This window comes from Aulonocara sp. 'chitande type north' Nkhata Bay, linkage group LG23 (assembly GCF_057382095.1).
Source record: "Aulonocara sp. 'chitande type north' Nkhata Bay isolate Kocher_YH1m ecotype deep benthic linkage group LG23, A_spYH_male_GT1.1, whole genome shotgun sequence".
NCBI lineage: Eukaryota > Metazoa > Chordata > Actinopteri > Cichliformes > Cichlidae > Aulonocara > Aulonocara sp. 'chitande type north' Nkhata Bay.
In genome coordinates this window covers 33,159,325-33,176,279 of record NC_141365.1, presented here as the reverse complement: position 1 = coordinate 33,176,279, position 16,955 = coordinate 33,159,325, and the positions used below count along the sequence as shown (strand labels likewise).

Below are 16,955 nucleotides of genomic sequence, written 5' to 3'. Positions count from 1 at the left end.
TTCTCAGGGAGCTGCTAAGTTTGAATGCTGCCAAAGGAGGATTTTGGTGTTGGAGCAATAGATTACAAAAATTGTATAAAACTGAATCAGCCTTTTCCTCCACTGTGATTCATGCAATTTTGAAGGAGATGAAAGAGATGGATGATATTTGAGCTTGTATCCTCTGCTGTTAACATGAAAGATACATGGAGGGAGGGGGTTCTGTGCTTCAAAAACCACTTATGTCGTAATGCGAGCTTTCCTGATGCAAAACACGCATTCAATATTACACCTGTGCAAAAAAAAAAAAAAAAAAAAAAAACTTGAGGGGAAAGTGGTTTTGCCTTTGCTGCATAGAAGCAAAGGCAAAACCACTCGATGAAATACACTCAGACATTTCCCCTCATGTACAACTATGTAAAATTTAGCATTCAGCAAGGTCCTCGTGGCTCGATGAATCCACTCTGCTTCCACGCCTGAATGAGCAGATGGGGAAAAATGTATGAAAGGCCGGAATTGACCTTACTTCACTGAGATCCGGCCTCTGTCCCAAGCTGCTAGTAACACGTTCTGGCATTTTCCTCACGCACTGGATGACAGAGTCACATGGACAAGCAAAGTTGAAGGTGCCCTCTTTGATTTGACCTGCCACGACACCTCAGCAATGCCAGCAAAGGTTTTCCAATAAAACGCTACAGTAGAATTCAAATTATCCAGTCGTTTTCACGTTTCTCACGTTACACGGAGCTTGTGATCAGACAGGACAGCGAAGCCCTGTTTTCCAAGTTATGTAGGAAGAAGAAAAATGTTCCCTTTCATCTGCCACCTTCACTATCTCTAACAATTCATTAGTTTAGGAAAGGTTACGCAGTCCATATCACAAACATACTTCAGCCTCAGATTTTCCACTCTTGCTTTTGTGACATAATTCCATAGTGTAGTGGTTTATTTTTTTATTTTTTGCTGGCTCAGCACCAGTAAAATACCAAAATTCCTTTTGGGACTGCATAGATTCGGATGTTTGGTGCAAAACTCTTCCACATTCAAATGTGGACAGATACCTGGTGTGCCTTCAACTACCCCCTTGTGATGAGGAAACGGCTTAAAATGCACCATTACATCTGATCATAAAAAGCAAATGTATGAAATATATTTCCTTGGAAAATAACAACTATAACTAATCTTTTGTTTTATCTAAAATCATCACAGCTTGTCAACACATAGAATATGTATTGACCATGCTTATGGTCTCACCTGGACAGATCTCTGCTGGAAGTGAACCTGGGTGATGGTAGACTGAGAGGAGGAGGCGGCAAACTCCTGGTTCTCAAACTGTCTCTTCACACTGGCCAGCCCTCCAGGCAGCGAACAAGCCTCTGACTCATGCATCATCTATCAGCAGAAAGCAGATGGCAAAAATCACCCCAGAGTGTCCATCTACACAGGTGTTATAGATTAAAACGGTCAAATGGTAATAATATCCCATTTTCTCCATGTTTGGCATAAACAAGTTTCGTAAGACTTATTTTGTGGCACTTGTGTGTATTTTTGCTCATAAAAAATAATATTTACTGAATGAAAGTGGCCACTTTTATGATTAAATTCCATTATACCTTGTATAAGCCTTATCGTTTCCTTTTGGACAGACTGTCAATCTGCTGTTTCTCTCAGGGGATTGGATCTTACCTTGATAAACTAAACTCTGTTCTCACTGTTTGTGTTATGTTATATTTGTTTGCATTATGCTAGTACAAAAAAGTGAAAGAAATTGCATTATGCTAATACTTTCAGAATCCTAGGCACTATAAGTGCTCTTTTAACCAAGAAATCACTGCTGTGCCATTAACATTCATTTTTCTTTAGAACTCTAGGTTGTAAAGATTGGATGTATCTTCAAATAAACCTGAGAAACATGCAGGTGCCCAGCAGGAATTCATTTGCTTTTTGCATATAGTGCAACAGAGATTGAAACAGCAGTGGAAAATATAGTCTTTCAGATTATTCGGTTAAATAAAACGCAAGGAAGGAATTATTCTTTAAACTAGAGCTTACAAAGTAACAATTTCTTGGCAAAGAAAGGAAAGGAGGACGATTGATGATCACTGAGTAAATCACATCTGTATCGAGAAAGCATTCTCGCCCTCTGAGATCTGGGTAAGAATGCAATCTGACTTTTTGATAAAATAATCTCCTTTTGGGATTGTTAGTTACAGCCTAAGTAAGACATTTATATGTTGACTTCTGCATACATTGCCAAGTTTGTGGCTGTTGATATTTGTGTTTGTGTGTGAGAATGTATTTGTAACATACTGACTCGCCACCTTCCCTCTTTTATACAAATGAGGGCTACTGTGATATTTGCAAGTTATTGCAGAGCAGTTCTGGTTGCTACAACAGATATTGATAATGATAATCATTCACATGGCCACGTGAGTATGTTAGAGACACATTCGGAATGTATTGAATATGTCTCCTTTAAACTGACGTCTAGATGTAGTGAAGTCACGAGCCATTTAGATTGCGAATTACTATATACCTATAGGAAGAGCACTTTTGTAAAATTGACAGTGTAGGAATGGACTGGTACTTTCTATGTAACATTCACATGCATTCACACTTTGATGAACACATCAGAGAGCAACCCTTTCCTCTTGCCCGAGGATATTTCACGATGCAGACTGTAGCAGCCAGGGAGAAAACACCAACCTTCCAGTTAGTGGATGACCTGCTCTACCTTCCAAATAAAAAAAAATCCACACTTGCCCCGCGGGCAGTCTTTTATGTTCAGGTCCTCTAAAAGAGACCTGGGAGCTTGAGGGTCCTGCGGGGTATCTTTGCTGTTCCTAGGACTGCACTCTTCTGGACAAAGATGTTGGATGTTGCTCCTGGGATCACTTGATAAACCACTCGCCCAGTTTGGGGGTCACGGCCTCAGTTGTTTCGATTACCACTGGGGGACTGGTATTGAGCCATGTGCCTGTTCATCTTTGCTGCTATGATGTCTGACAGGAGCTTCTGTTTTGTGCTGAGGCAGATCGTGGCTCAAGAGTTGGGAGTTCGTCTTGTAATCGGAAGGTTGCCGGTTCAAGCCCCGGCTTGGATCATTGTGTCCTTGGGCCTTGGGCAAGACACTTCACCCGTTGCCTACTGGTGGTGGTCAGAGGGCCCGGTGGCGCCAGTGTCCGGCAGCCTCGCCTCTGTCAGTGCACCCCAGGGTGGCTGTGGCTACAATGTAGCTTGCCATCACCAGTGTGTGAATGTGTGTGTGAATGGGTGGATGACTGGTTGTGTAAAGCGCTTTGGGGTCCTTAGGGACTAGTAAAAGTGCTATACAAATACAGGCCATTTACCATTTTACCAAAAATGACATTTTCATATTTCTAATTCAACAAATGAGATACTGAACCTGAAAAAGTGAGCCCGAGATGTGTTGTGATGATTTTGTTGTTGCATATTGGATGTTTTGCAGGTCTTTAGGCAGATCCCTTCTTAATAACTGCTATGAGTAGCTACATTGGTGAAATTGCGATAGTTTAGATACTACAAGAATAGACAGACTTTGTAATGACACCCTGATTACATTTCTATCAACACAATTTGTACAGGGCATATTCTTTTGTATTCTATGTATTGTGACTCGTTGAATAGACAGCCTTGCTATATTATTAATGAATACTCTTGATCAAGACCTCTGCTATTATTAAGCATGCTGTTACGTGTATATTGACATAACAAACAGCTGTAAAAGGTGGAGAGCAAAAAACCATGGAAATTCCATCTGGTGAGTAGCCTCCTCCCTTTCGTATTCACAGCTACTGACCCACAACCCCGCTCCCCTCACACCCACATATGCATACACATCCAGATGCAGCTGTCAGTAGACACCACGTGAGAGTCAGCTAAGGTTGGAGTGCTTTACAGTGATGTTAGTGCTTGTTGCCTTGCAGACCCCTGACGAGCAATGAGTTTATGCAGTGGAAATCACCATCATGGAGCTATTTGAGCCATTTTTCTGTTAGTGTGTGTTTATAGTTTGCATGCTCTGGTTTGTCACGTGCAGTAGGGTGATAGTGGGAGGTGGGTTCTCTTCTGGAAACATGCCAGAGTGACCAGATGAATGCTCCACATTGATTATTTATCAGCTTCAGATGAAAGTTGACGATGGTTTTAATGAAAAACTGAAGCCTCCATCCTTCCCCTCTTATGTTGTCTGGCAAAGAAAACATTAACAGACTTCACTGCAGCTGCTTCAACCTTGTCGTTTACTGTAAAACATTTAAATGGTGGGAAGTAGTGATAGGCTTTTATGTGCTTTAGGATGAAGAGCATATTTTACAAATAAGGAAAAGGTGATTTCCAGCAGGTACGGTTTTGTTTTAGAAACAGAGCAGGCTTACCGTATTGGCCTTGGCTTACAAAACTGCTCCCACAGTTGAATTAGTGATTTTTAAAATTACATGCTGACTCTTCTAAGCCTCTGAGACTTTTTTGTCCTTGATGATGACTAATGACTCAAGGATATTCTGGAAGTTTTTTTTTTCATTTTTTGTGGGTTTAATTAAAGAAGAAATAATGTTTGAAGCTCTGATGATGACTATTTTTCTTTAAATTATGCCTACAGTTACAATGAGTAGGCCATGGTAGTTTTTTTTTGCTCTATCATTTTGTACAGTAACAAATTGAACAAATGTGTTAGACCTTGATTTTTACATAATCCACTGGTTAAATGCTGACTGAAATAGTTTACTGAAAAGGTTTTAGTCTCACATCTAATAAAAAAGTGATCAAAATAAATCTTATAACTATAATACACACATGGCAGCACGGTGGCACGGTGGTTAGCACTGTTGCCGCACAGCAAGAAGGTCCTGAGTTCAATTCCACCATCAGGCCAGGGTCTTTCTGTGTGGAGTTTGCATGTTCTCCCCATGTTTGCGTGGGTTCCTTCCGGGTACTCCGGCTTCCTCCCACCGTCCAAAGACATGCACTTAGTGGGGATAGGTTGATTGGATAACCCAAATTGTCACTAGGTGTGAATGTGCGAATGGTTGTCTGTCCCTGTATGTTGGCCCTGCGACAGACTGGCGACCTGTCCAGGGTGTACCCTGCCTCTCGCCCTATGACAGCTGGGATAGGCTCCAGCGCCCCCCGCGACCCTGAAAAAGGATAAGCGGAAGCGAATGGAACTATAATACACACATAGAATAAAAAATCCAGGTTGATCCGGTTTATCCTTCCTCCTGGTTACCGGTTACGGTTCCTTCAGGCATTATCCTCCCCAGTGGGCAGAGTTCTCTGTTCACGCTCAGTCTGACACAGTGTTGCTGATCATCATCATTAGCCCAAGTATAACACGACCACCTGATCCATCCAGTATTCACCAGATAGTCTGCCTCTCTCAAAGCCAAATCTAACCTCATTGTTTAAACTTCTGATTTCCTGGTCGTATATTTAGGGCCTGAGTACTGAGAGTGTGAAGGCTCTATTGTATCTGCTCCATTTCTTCTTATTATTCAGGCAAAACAAAGTGCCGTTTTGAGGGCTTTAACATGCTCAAAAACTCATGAAATTTTGCACAAGTGTCAGGTCTGGTGAAAAGTTTTGTATTGTAATGGTTTCACATATCGGCGGTACAAATGACCCTGGAGCGTTGTTAAATGAAGTCCTACGAATACATAATTTGAGCTACATGAATGAACTTTGGCCCACATGTGTATCATGCTGAGACGAACAAAAAAGTCAGTGGGACCATTGACGCAAACCCAACAGGAAGTCTGCCATTTTGGATTGAAGGTGATTTAGCCATTTCCATGCCTTTTTTCCAAGTTTTGCGAACTCCTCATAGAAATTTGATTGGATCAGCTTCATATTTGGTCAGTCTCAACTACACACCTGGGCCATATTAAATTGCGGAGCTTTTGAGTTTTCGGACAAGGGTGTGGCCGTGGCGCCACGGTGAATTTTAATCATTTGCCATGAAATTCTTATTTGCTTCTGACATATGATAAGGCTCCGCCCCTGAACATATTTCAACTGCTATATTTGACAGCAGCAACAGCGCCACCTAGTGGGAACAGGAAATGTCATGTTTTACACTTTGGGGTACAGTATCCGGTTGTTCAGTGACGACGCGACGAATCCTACTTCCGGGTCTAAAGTAGTCTGCGTTTAATATGGCTTTTGTGTTGTTAACATGTTTAATGTTATGTATTTTCTTCTATTTGATCTCAAAAAGCTCCTAAAACAGTCAGTGATCACTGTTGACCTCCCTCGGCTTTTATTACCGCTAATCATTTATTTAAGCTCAGTTTTTAAAACCTTAGGATGTAACTACAGCCGAGCCCATGCAGCAGTATATGAATGACTAACCTCGTATTGTGGATGGATTATCTCAGTTGTTCTCCTGGCTGAAGTTTGGTCCTTTTACAGTATCTTGCCATGCAATTACATTTGTTCCTGACCACCGAGAACACTCACGTTAACTTTAGCTTGTTTATATTATGCTAACATAGCTGTGTCGCTAGCGGTCACGTAGCACATCATTATATACCAGCTAGTCCAACTTCAGTAACCCTACAAACGTCACTGCTTTTTAGTTTTCTGTCTTCATTTATGCTGGAAGTGATAACAGAGCTGTACGTTTTAATTTGTTTCCAAAACCCCGCAGTCAGGACGTGCTATATTGTATTTAGATAGAAGCTAGCGAGCTAACTCCCTGCTAACTTCTAACTCCATTAAATGTCATAAATTCCGTTTTCATGGATGCCTGGATGTTAAACTCAATTGTTACACCTGGTAGAGCAGAACGCTGATCATTTTATTAAAGATGAAAGACTTTAGACAGTTTTTCAACTCTCAGTAATGCCTTAGTGATCGTTTGATATATGGACCTGCAGCGGAGTTTAGGTCCAGACACGGCTAGTGACGTCAGACTGAACAACCAGATAGAGGTGGGTGACCCACGTAGCCTGAAATTTCTCCAGGAAAGCATTAAGGGGCTGGACTTGGCAATACATTGAAAACTGTGAGTTTTCACAGCAGGGTGTGACCCCAAGCAGCATGGCGAACATTGATGTTTTGCCATGAAAAACGAAATTGCTATAACTCAAAGAAATCCAGTCTGTCTTATACTTTGATGCACTGTTCCTCACAGGTTGTTTAGATCAACCTGAAAAGTAGTGAGAATAAACATCAGTCCCTCTTGATGGTTCAGTGAGACAATTGTGAGTTTAAGTTGAACGGCGCACCCAGGTGGCAAGTTGATTCACCCTGAAACAGGAAGAAGCTTTTGAGGGGCTTGGAAAGCTCACAAATTCTTGAAATTTTGCACACTCCTCCAATGTGAGGACGGCTTTCTTGATATGTAATTATTTTCATGTAATATTTTAAAATGGGTCCACAGTGCCCCCTACAAAATTTCAAAAGACCAGCCCCTGCTCTTTGTTTCATCTATGAGTCTGAACACTTGGTAAGCTTATGTAAGATATCAAGATGTACAAAAAAGTCTCTTGGAGCAATAGCCCAAATCCAACAGGAAGTCAGCCATTTTAAAATTCAAGTGTAATTTTGGCGACATTTTCCCCTCTTTTCAGGCCTCGTACTTTGACAAACTCCTCCTAGGGATTTCATCATATCAACACAATCTCATGAAATGGACGCATGGAACCTAAAGACCGTTGTGATGTTAAATTGAGAAGCTTTTTATGTTTGGCGAAACGGGGTGGTCATGGCGGTACGTGGAGTTTCAATCACTCGCCAAAAAACAGTAATCTGCTGTCACTCAAAAACACAATGTCCAATCTCTCCCAAACATCGCAGGCATCAGTTGGGAGTCAAGCTCGGAAAGGTTTGATATGCCAGTATAATTTGTCAGTAATGGTTAGAGCGCCACCTAGTAGGACGACTATAATCATCATTGAACGAGATGAAATTTTAAGATGAAATTCCCAGTGTTTACCTTTGCTCAGTTCCCCATGGTAACAAATTCATAAGAAAGACTGTAAACTTTTCACTGAGTCTCTCTTGGTTCTGCATTCGGGTCCCATTTGCTAACGGGCCACATGGTCTTGACAGTGGCTGGAAATCTATTATCAATTGTATTATTACATTGTTACCAAAGCCTGTAATAGACAGCCAATGAGGTCATTTCACTATCTTTTAAATTAAAAAACAAAAAACCCAGTTATCATGCTGTTTTTTTCTGTTCACCTTTGTTTAAAAAGATGCAGAAGTACCTTTTATATTTTGTATATTTTGGTGTTTTTTGCACACACCAGGAGTGACACATGGGCCAATTAAATACTAGTTTGTATTGCATGGTTCATGCTACACAATACCTTATCTAATTAGACAACACAATGTTACATCTAAAAACAGACATAAATTAAAATATACTAAGGCCCCTCGTGGGTCATCCTTTATATTACTGTTGTCTTGTAGCCGCAGTTAGTAATTGTTGCTGTTGCTGAACCCTCAGCTTGTTTTCATACTCAGAAGAAACTAGCTGTATATATTTTATAGGTGTGTCCGTTTCCTGTTAACAATGACTGAAGCTGGGCAAGATGAGGGACAAGTAGTGTTTTCTGGTGTTTTGGCATGTACATTGTTAATACACCTCTGGTCATTCATGTTAAACTGAGACCAGCGTGTGAGGCAAGCTGCTGCTGGCTCTGCTTTCAGCGAGCTAGGATCAGTTACGATGGGTGATTTCAGTGTTTTATAGTTTCCTTCTTAAAGAAATGGTTTATAAAATTCTTCTACTGCTTGTCATTGTCCGCTAATAGTACTTTTTTGGGTAATATAGTAGATTAATATTTACTCTCAAATTAATCAGCAAGGAAAGAGTGCAGAAAGGTGCAGACATCCATGTAGAGTGCAGACAGGCAGCACAAACAGTATGTTTGTGTGCTGTTGGGGTGCAGGGTGGGGGCATAAATTTACTGCTCTATAGTCATAAATTCTTAGCCTTAGTTGGCTGTAAAACATGACCAATGTCAACATGTCTTTCAGGAAGGAGATGGCAGAGTCCACTCTGTGTAACAATTTCATCTGAAGTGCGCGCACAGTACTGGCCATCATTGTAAGAAAGAAAAACCTACTTTGCACCAGTCTCTGGATCATAGTAAAAGAACAGCATGGCCCATCAGTGCTTTAGTCTACAGCTTCGCTGAGCTGTTCTCCTGGCTAATATCAGGCTGATATTGTGTAATTTGAACCCTGCATTAGTGGTCACAAGCAAAAGGGGTTGAAAAACCTCGCTTAAAATATTTATAATATGTTATGTTTTATAAGCTCATCTAATTTTTTCTTTAAATATTTGCTTAATAATTTACATGCTCAATTTTCTGTGAATGTCACTTTTTCTTTCTTGAAATTTTTACAATAATAATAGACTGTTTTCCATTCATCTAATGCATGATTTGGATCTTTTTTTCATAAAATACTCCATCAATTTTTATTTAATCATTACATAATTGTGTAGAATTTAGCTGACAGCCAAATGCCTGCTGATTTATTAGAAATATGTAATAAAATAAACTGGAATGAAAAAAACGATTCACTTCCAGATTGACCAGTTTTGTAAGAAAACACTACTAGATGATTCCTCTTGACTTCCATTGTTCTTCCCATCCTGTAATGGATTCAATACAAGCAGGACAGTAGATTTCCTGTGGGTGATTGTCTACTGTCTCTGTGGCTGCCTACACATCCCCACCTTCATCTTTCATTATGTGCATGTGCAAGTATAATCTTACCACTGCAGAGGAGGAGCTGCTGCTTTCTTTCTTGGACACGGCAGCCTGATACATTGCCAGCCGCTCTTTCACCGACACCGACTCAGCCTCCTGGTCCTCAGCGCTCGGGGCCCTCTCCTTGGGATGTCTACCTGCGCTGCCAGCAGCTACACACACAAAGAGATATTAACCATTAAGATGCTTATTTAAAATTTAAAAATTCCCAGCAAGCTAAACTGAACTTTATCCTATTGCTGGATATGTCTTCTCAAGAAAACTGCAGAAAATTTACACCTACTCATTACTTTTCTGGCACATCAGTGACTGCTGCGACAGAGCGTGCCATTTAATTGGACATAAGGGACAGTTTTGTGCATGACGAGTCTGTTACAGTGGAAGAAGCTGAATGAGGGAATAGATTATTTTTATTCGGCAGTTTAGACAGAATAGCACCCATTAAAATATTACATAACACTATAATACATTAAAACATACATAGCATATGTAGGTGTTGGTTGGGTTTCAAGCTCTTCTTTTTGCTGTTTACTAGCAATTAAAAAAATCAATCAAAGACGATTTATATTGAGTTTTATGAGTTTTATACAGACATCTGATTTAGTTCAACATGCCACAGATATTTTAACCAAGAAATTGTAAGAGTCAAATGATCCTGATCAAATACTGACACATAAAAGAAGCAGGATACTCATCAGCCTACATGTTGCACAGAACATCCCTGTGGATGGCCAATTAGAGAGGACCATTGATTTTAGATTTGACTTTTCTGTGCTACAAAGCATCATTAGGCAACAGAGAAGGCTCCAATAAGGCTCAAAATACGCCTACACCGGACCTTTTAGCTCTTGGCATGTTTTCAGCCAACAACACCGTGGGATGAAGCAGACCCAAAATATAAATTATTCTCCCTTATTATATGCTCATGCTGTGACCTTTTGACATTTTGAAATGTTCCTCCTGGCTGTACTTTCACATTAGGTGCTTGTATTTTTTCTCGACATGTATGTTGGTATAACTTGGCAAAAAGTGGATGCCAGGAAGTTTGACTTCATAACAGAGGAAAAAAATATTTGAAAAATGTTGCTTCCTCAATGCATTTGGATGGATGGATGGATGGATTAAATAAATGTTCCCTTTGGTGATTCTGTAGTATACAGATAAGAGCCATGTAAAGTACACACTGCTTTGTAGAGTATATAGTGTTTGTGCTTATCTATCCTAATGCCCATTTATTAAATGGCTGTGGCTTATCATATTCCACTCATCATTTCTATGTCTTCCAAACGAATTCATTTAAAGCCCGATCTCTATTATTGAACCACAGCAACATATCAATGGAGTCTCAATGCTCCCCTCAGCATTACAAAAAAAGACTCATGACTTGGTCAGTGCCCCACTTTTTAATTTCAACTTTGGTTACATTTAACCTAACTGCTGCTTGGAACAACACGTCTATAAGAATATGCAGATATGAAAGAAAACTTCAGAATTTTAATTTCAGTAATTGTTTAGATAAACATAGTAAGCAGTGATAAGACCTAAGGTGTTTATGAAAAAAATAAATGGGAATTTGTTTATTGAACAAGGTCAACTCTTCTGCTTTCCTGAAGGCAACATTTTCCAGCATAATGTCAAAATGTTTTTTTTCCTCTTTCTTTTTTAACTTCTGTTATTTGAAGCTAAAAACAGAACAACAAATAAAAACCGTTCCATGATTGATGAAAAACGATTTACATTTTCTGTAAAAGAGATGCTCCTTTATTAGCTTGGAATTATGATGTCACCAGTGCTTATAATGGAATAAATGGAGGTTTGAAAGTTAAATTGTGGCCGTAAATTGTGGTGAAACACAGCAGAATGGTGATCTATGTTTTTGTTGACTGATACAGCCGTACCTATGACCTGAATGGAATGTGATCCTGACTGGATACTTTTGTTATACTTCAGGCCCACATCAAACTGTTACGTGGTCACAGGCGGCAGGATAGTTAAAGCAAAGAAACCCTCCCTGCTTTTGTTTTAGGCAAATCAGCTTATGAAATGCGAGAGTGTGATCGTCACAGGGTTACATCATAACACACAGAAGAGGAAGTTGTGGCTGCTCGAGAGCGGTATCAACAGAGAACAAAGAGGCAGCAAGCTACAAATAAAACATTGTGCTATCAGAAAAGACATAAAACTACTTCACATCTGAATGACTTATTTTTAAGATTCACACTACAGTTTATTGCAACTATGTGTAACTTCTATATTATTACAGTGCAGTATTAAATGCCAGTAAAATCATATGTGTTATAAGCATGTATGTAGTGCTGTGAGATGTTACACTAAAAACTGAAATGCAAAATTGAAAAGAACAAAACTTTCAGTACAGTAAAGTGTCGTTGCTGGGTAACAGATGCAAAACTGTTTGCATGTATTGCAGATCAGGGGAGTGCCTGCCTGAGTACTGCGACACCTGAATGGGAACTTGAAGCCATTCATATTTCTGATGTTGTTTGACATGGGTGGCAACTGGATGCTTTGCGATTTCCAGTCTATTACTGTAGCTTTTCCACAATTTACTTTTCCACCATAAAACCACTACTATTATGGTTTCAGCATTTGTGTGGACACCAGCAGAACACATCTGACAGATACTGAGGCACTTACAGTGAGATTACAGTGCACATTGAAAGACTAGGTAAAAATCTTAATCAGTGTAAAGACATTACAATTCAAATGGTTCAATGAGTATTGCTGTAACTATTTTTGAACTGAAGGCATTTTTATACGCAGTCCCTAATTTTCAAAGGCTAATAAATGATCGGACAAACTAGGATAATTCTAAATATAAGGATTGTTTTGAACACTAGGATGAAAATCATTTGTAGTCAATTACTGCCTGAGGTCCAGTTGCAGCTTGTTTTTGGGTCTGAGTATAGAGTTTTGTATTTAATACCTAAAAAGCAAACTCTCTTAGACTGACACCAGGTGACTACTTGGCCATTAGAGAATATCCCAGTTGTTAGACTTGGGAAAGTCTCTGGGGTTTCCAGTATGCCTTTTGTCATAATTTGCAATTGGTTATGTTCGGTACTTGTCCAAAGGCTTAGAAACAGGATATCTAAGTAGACACTCACTTTAGATGCCATTACCTTGGACTCCAGTAACACTGGGGAATTGCGGAGTCATCTCTGAACAGAATATGTACTTCAATGTGTATATTATAAGCATATATAGGACTACTTTCTTGCATTGGCACAATATGTCAACTTAAAAATTAAAATAGTACATGCATTTGTTACTTATGTCCTGGACAATTATAATTCATCATTATCAGGATGTACAAAAAGCTCCTTAAAAAGCCTTCAGTTGATTCAAAATGCAGCAAGCTTCACTTCATTGGCTCTCTGTTAAATTCAGAATTAAAACTAATTATATTCACAGTAGTACTCGCTCACTGTCTCTTTAGGGATTTGCTGACTTAGCTTAGCTCGTAGTTGACCCACTAACAGCATGCCCTATTCACCTGTCCTTCCTGCACTTTCTTGCTCATTGTGTCAGATGTTTAGTTACTCCTCGGCTTCCTTTAGTAATAATGATACCAGTAATAAATGTAGCCTGTTTCCAGCTTTGGAGGTCAGGATCACTGAATTGAAGAACCCACTTCGCAACCTTGAAAAATCCTTACAGTAGCTTGCCAGGCCCTATAGTTAGTGTAGCCGAAGATAGTGTAGCCACCATTAGCTCTCGCCGGCAGATTGTCCCGAGGAGCAAGGAAAACAAGCTGGCATGGGTGATGGTAAGGACAAAGTGTAGTCCTAAATAGAATCCCCAGGTACACCACAAACCCATTCATGCGTTTAACTGTTTTGGCAGTTCTGCTTTCAGACATGTGAAGCTAGAGACACCAGCAACAATAGGTCAATTATCTTCCAGGGACCAGAGCAAGTGACATTAAGGGAAATCTAAAACTGCTGTCTAAAGGTAAACAAGAACTCCATATAATTCACATCACCAGTAATGACACCAGGTTACAACAGATGGAAGTAACTGAAGTTCATATTCAATCAGTGTGTAACTTTGCCAAAACAACAACTCTGTAGTTTTCTCTTGTCCCCTTCCCAGTCGGACCAGGAGTGACATGTTTAGCTGCATGTTCTCCTTAAATTGCAATATATAATATCCACAACTGCACCAAAGAGTAAAACACTATAATGTGGATTATTAAACATTAGGTCTCTCTCGTCTAAGTCTCTGTTAGTACATGAATTAATAATTGATCAACAAATTAATTTACTCTGCCTTACAGACCCTTGTTACAACATGATTATGTTTGTTTTAATTAATTAACACCCCTTAGCTGAAGCACAGGCAGACGGGGGGTCACAGCAATCTCCCACTCCAGCTTGTTAATCAACCTAAGACCCAGACAGAGTTTTAATTCATTTGAATGACTCATTTGTCCAACTTAGTTGAAAAATTCAAAAACTAGTTTAACTTGCTATCATCTATTGTCTACCTGGGCCTTACACAGAGTTTCTGTCTGATTTCTCAGACTTTTTATCTGATTTAGTGCTCAGCTCAGATAAAAGAATTTTTGTGGGTGATTTTAACATCCATTTAGAAACTAAAAATGACAGCTTCAACACGGCACTTATTAGACTCAATTGTCTTCTCTCAAAATGTAAAAGAACCCACCCACCACTTTAATCACACTCCAGATCTTGTTTTAACATATGGGACAGAAACTGAACATTTGGCAGTGTTTCCTGAAAACCTTCTGATAATTTCCTAATAACATTTAAATTTACAATAATGGGTTACACAGCAGTAGGGAATAGATTTCATCAAAGTATATGTCTTTCTGAAAGTGCTGTAAAGATATAATTTAACTACTGTTATCTTCTTCAATGCCTTGTGCCAAAATAGTGCAGAGCAGCATCCCCTACAAAGTGTGGTTCTCCCGCTTGACCCTTGCTGAGTGCAGCGCTATAGGTATTACAGGTACTGTGCTCCAATGTTTTGTATCATATCTATCTAATAGACTCTAATTTGTTCATGTAAATGGACACACACTGAGGTTAATTATGGAGTTCCACAGGGTTCAGTGCTGGGACCAATTCTGTTTACATTATACATGTTTCCCTTGAAGGTATCCCATGCTTTTTCTCTGCTATGCCCATGACACCCAATTTTATCTATCCATGGAGCCACACCAATTAGTTAAATGGCAGGAATGTCTTAAAAACATAAAGACCTGGATGACTGCAAATGTTCTGCTTCCAAATTCAGATAAAATTAAAGAAATTGTACTTGACCCTAAAAATCTTAGATATATAACCAGATGCTTACTCTATCTTGGACAGAGGTGGAGTCTTCAGCTTTCAGGACCCTTTTCTGTGGAACCAGCTTCCAATTTGGATTTGGGAGACAGACACTATCTCTACTTTTAAGAGTAGGCTTAAAGCTTTCCTTTTTGATAAAGCATATGGCCTGGCCTGCATTTGTATAGCGCTTTTCTAGTCCCTAAGGACCCCAAAGCGCTTTACACTACATTCAGTCATTCACCCATTCACACACACATTCACACACTGGCGATGGCAAGCTACATTGTAGCCACAGCTGCCCTGGGGCGCACTGACAGAGGCGAGGCTGCCGGACACTGGCACCACCGGGCCCTCTGACCACCACCAGTAGGCAAACATGGGGTTAGTATCTTGCCCAAGGTTGAACCACCGACCTTCTGATTAGTGGCTGACCTGCTCTGCCACCTGAGCTACAGCCACCCCATATAGTAAGGGTTGGATCAGTGATCCTTACTACCGTAATTGTCGGGCTATAAGCCGCTACTTTTTGCACAAGCTTTGAACCCTGCAGCTTTTAGTCAGGTGCGGCTTTTCTATGGATTGTCCAGGATTTTTGTCATATCATAAGACGATTTGTTTTGTTTGTTCCGCTGTTGTACGGCACTATGCCTGGCGGAAGGGCATGTGATCGGACACACAGTATCGGGGTTCAAGAGTGGCATGTTGGTCACATGTCCATCCGCCAGGCAACATAGTGGCGTATAAGTAGCACGAAAAACAAACTTCAAAGTAGCGCTATGCGTTCAGCGGGAGGCGTGGATGACAAGCAGCAATAAACTTGCGAAAAGCAAGTTATGCTCAACTCCACCGGTGGAATCTGACAGCGTGGAAAAGTGTGAAAACATCCAGGATCACCAACGGATTTCGAAGGGCTGGACTGCTGCATGATGGAGAGGAGGACACCGCCACGGCCCTTCTGAGGGTGTTCGATTCTGATACTGACAAGGAGGATTTGTTTGGTTTTGAAAGTGACAACGAAGGAAAGAAGCTGAGAGTGGATGACGAAGCCACCCTGAGCCTGTTTGTTTCCGACACTGGGGAAGAGGACTTTGGTGGTTTTAGAGCGCAGGAAGAAGAGAAAGATGGTGGTGAATGACTGACTTTTCTTCTTGTTAAAGCCGTGTCACTGCACCTGAGCCTAAAAGGTAGTCTGAATCTATTTTTCTGGTGTGCTGTAGGTTATTGTTATGTACTACATTTGTTACTCATGAAGAGAGTTACTTATGAAGCACAGTACATGTTTCCTACTTGCAATTACCGGTACTTGTACATATACCTAAAAAGTTATGCAAATATGTACCCATAACTTGTTTTTCAATATATTAATAAAAGGGGTGTGTCTCCAAACAGCCATCTCTTTCCTGACAATTCCCTTTGTGCATATTCTCTTACATATGATAAGTTAACATTGAAACACCTGCGGCTTTTAGTCAGGTGCAGCTAATGTATGTACAAAACAGGATTTTCCCCTGATTTTAGCTTGTGCGGCTAATATTCAGGTGCGCTTTGTAGTCCGGGAAATACGGTACATGCTTTATGAAAAAGGAAAGTCCTCCCTTATATATGCTGCAATAGGTCTAGGCTGTTAGGGGATTCCCATGATGCATTGAGTGTCTCTTCTTCAGTCAAATTTTTCACTCACTATGTGTTTATACACTTGTCTGCATTCATTAGTTATTATCTCTGGCTCTCTTCCACAGTATGTCTTTGTCCCGTTTTCCTCCCCTCAGAGGGCCACCCCTCCCTAAGCCTGGTTCTGCCAGAGGTTTCTTCCTTCCAACTGTCGCCAAAGCTTTTGCTCATAAGGGGTCATGTGATTTTTTGTTTTTTCTCTGTTTTCTTTGTACTATTTTGTATTATTGTAGGCAACTGT

The 16,955-nt window shown here is 40.2% G+C and overlaps 1 protein-coding gene across 3 annotated transcripts in view; it reads right to left on the bottom strand.

The window, feature by feature from the left end:
• Positions 1 to 16,955, bottom strand: part of xirp2a (xin actin binding repeat containing 2a) — a 79,208-nt gene that overhangs the window by 13,880 nt on the left and 48,373 nt on the right. For all 3 annotated transcript variants that reach the window (XM_086284345.1, XM_086284347.1, XM_086284346.1), the window contains 2 exons: positions 9,735 to 9,880; positions 1,234 to 1,371 (listed from right to left, as the gene is read on the bottom strand). In XM_086284345.1, coding sequence (XP_086140471.1) covers positions 1,234 to 1,371; positions 9,735 to 9,880 — 284 coding nt within the window. The remainder of the gene's footprint in view (positions 1 to 1,233; positions 1,372 to 9,734; positions 9,881 to 16,955) is intronic.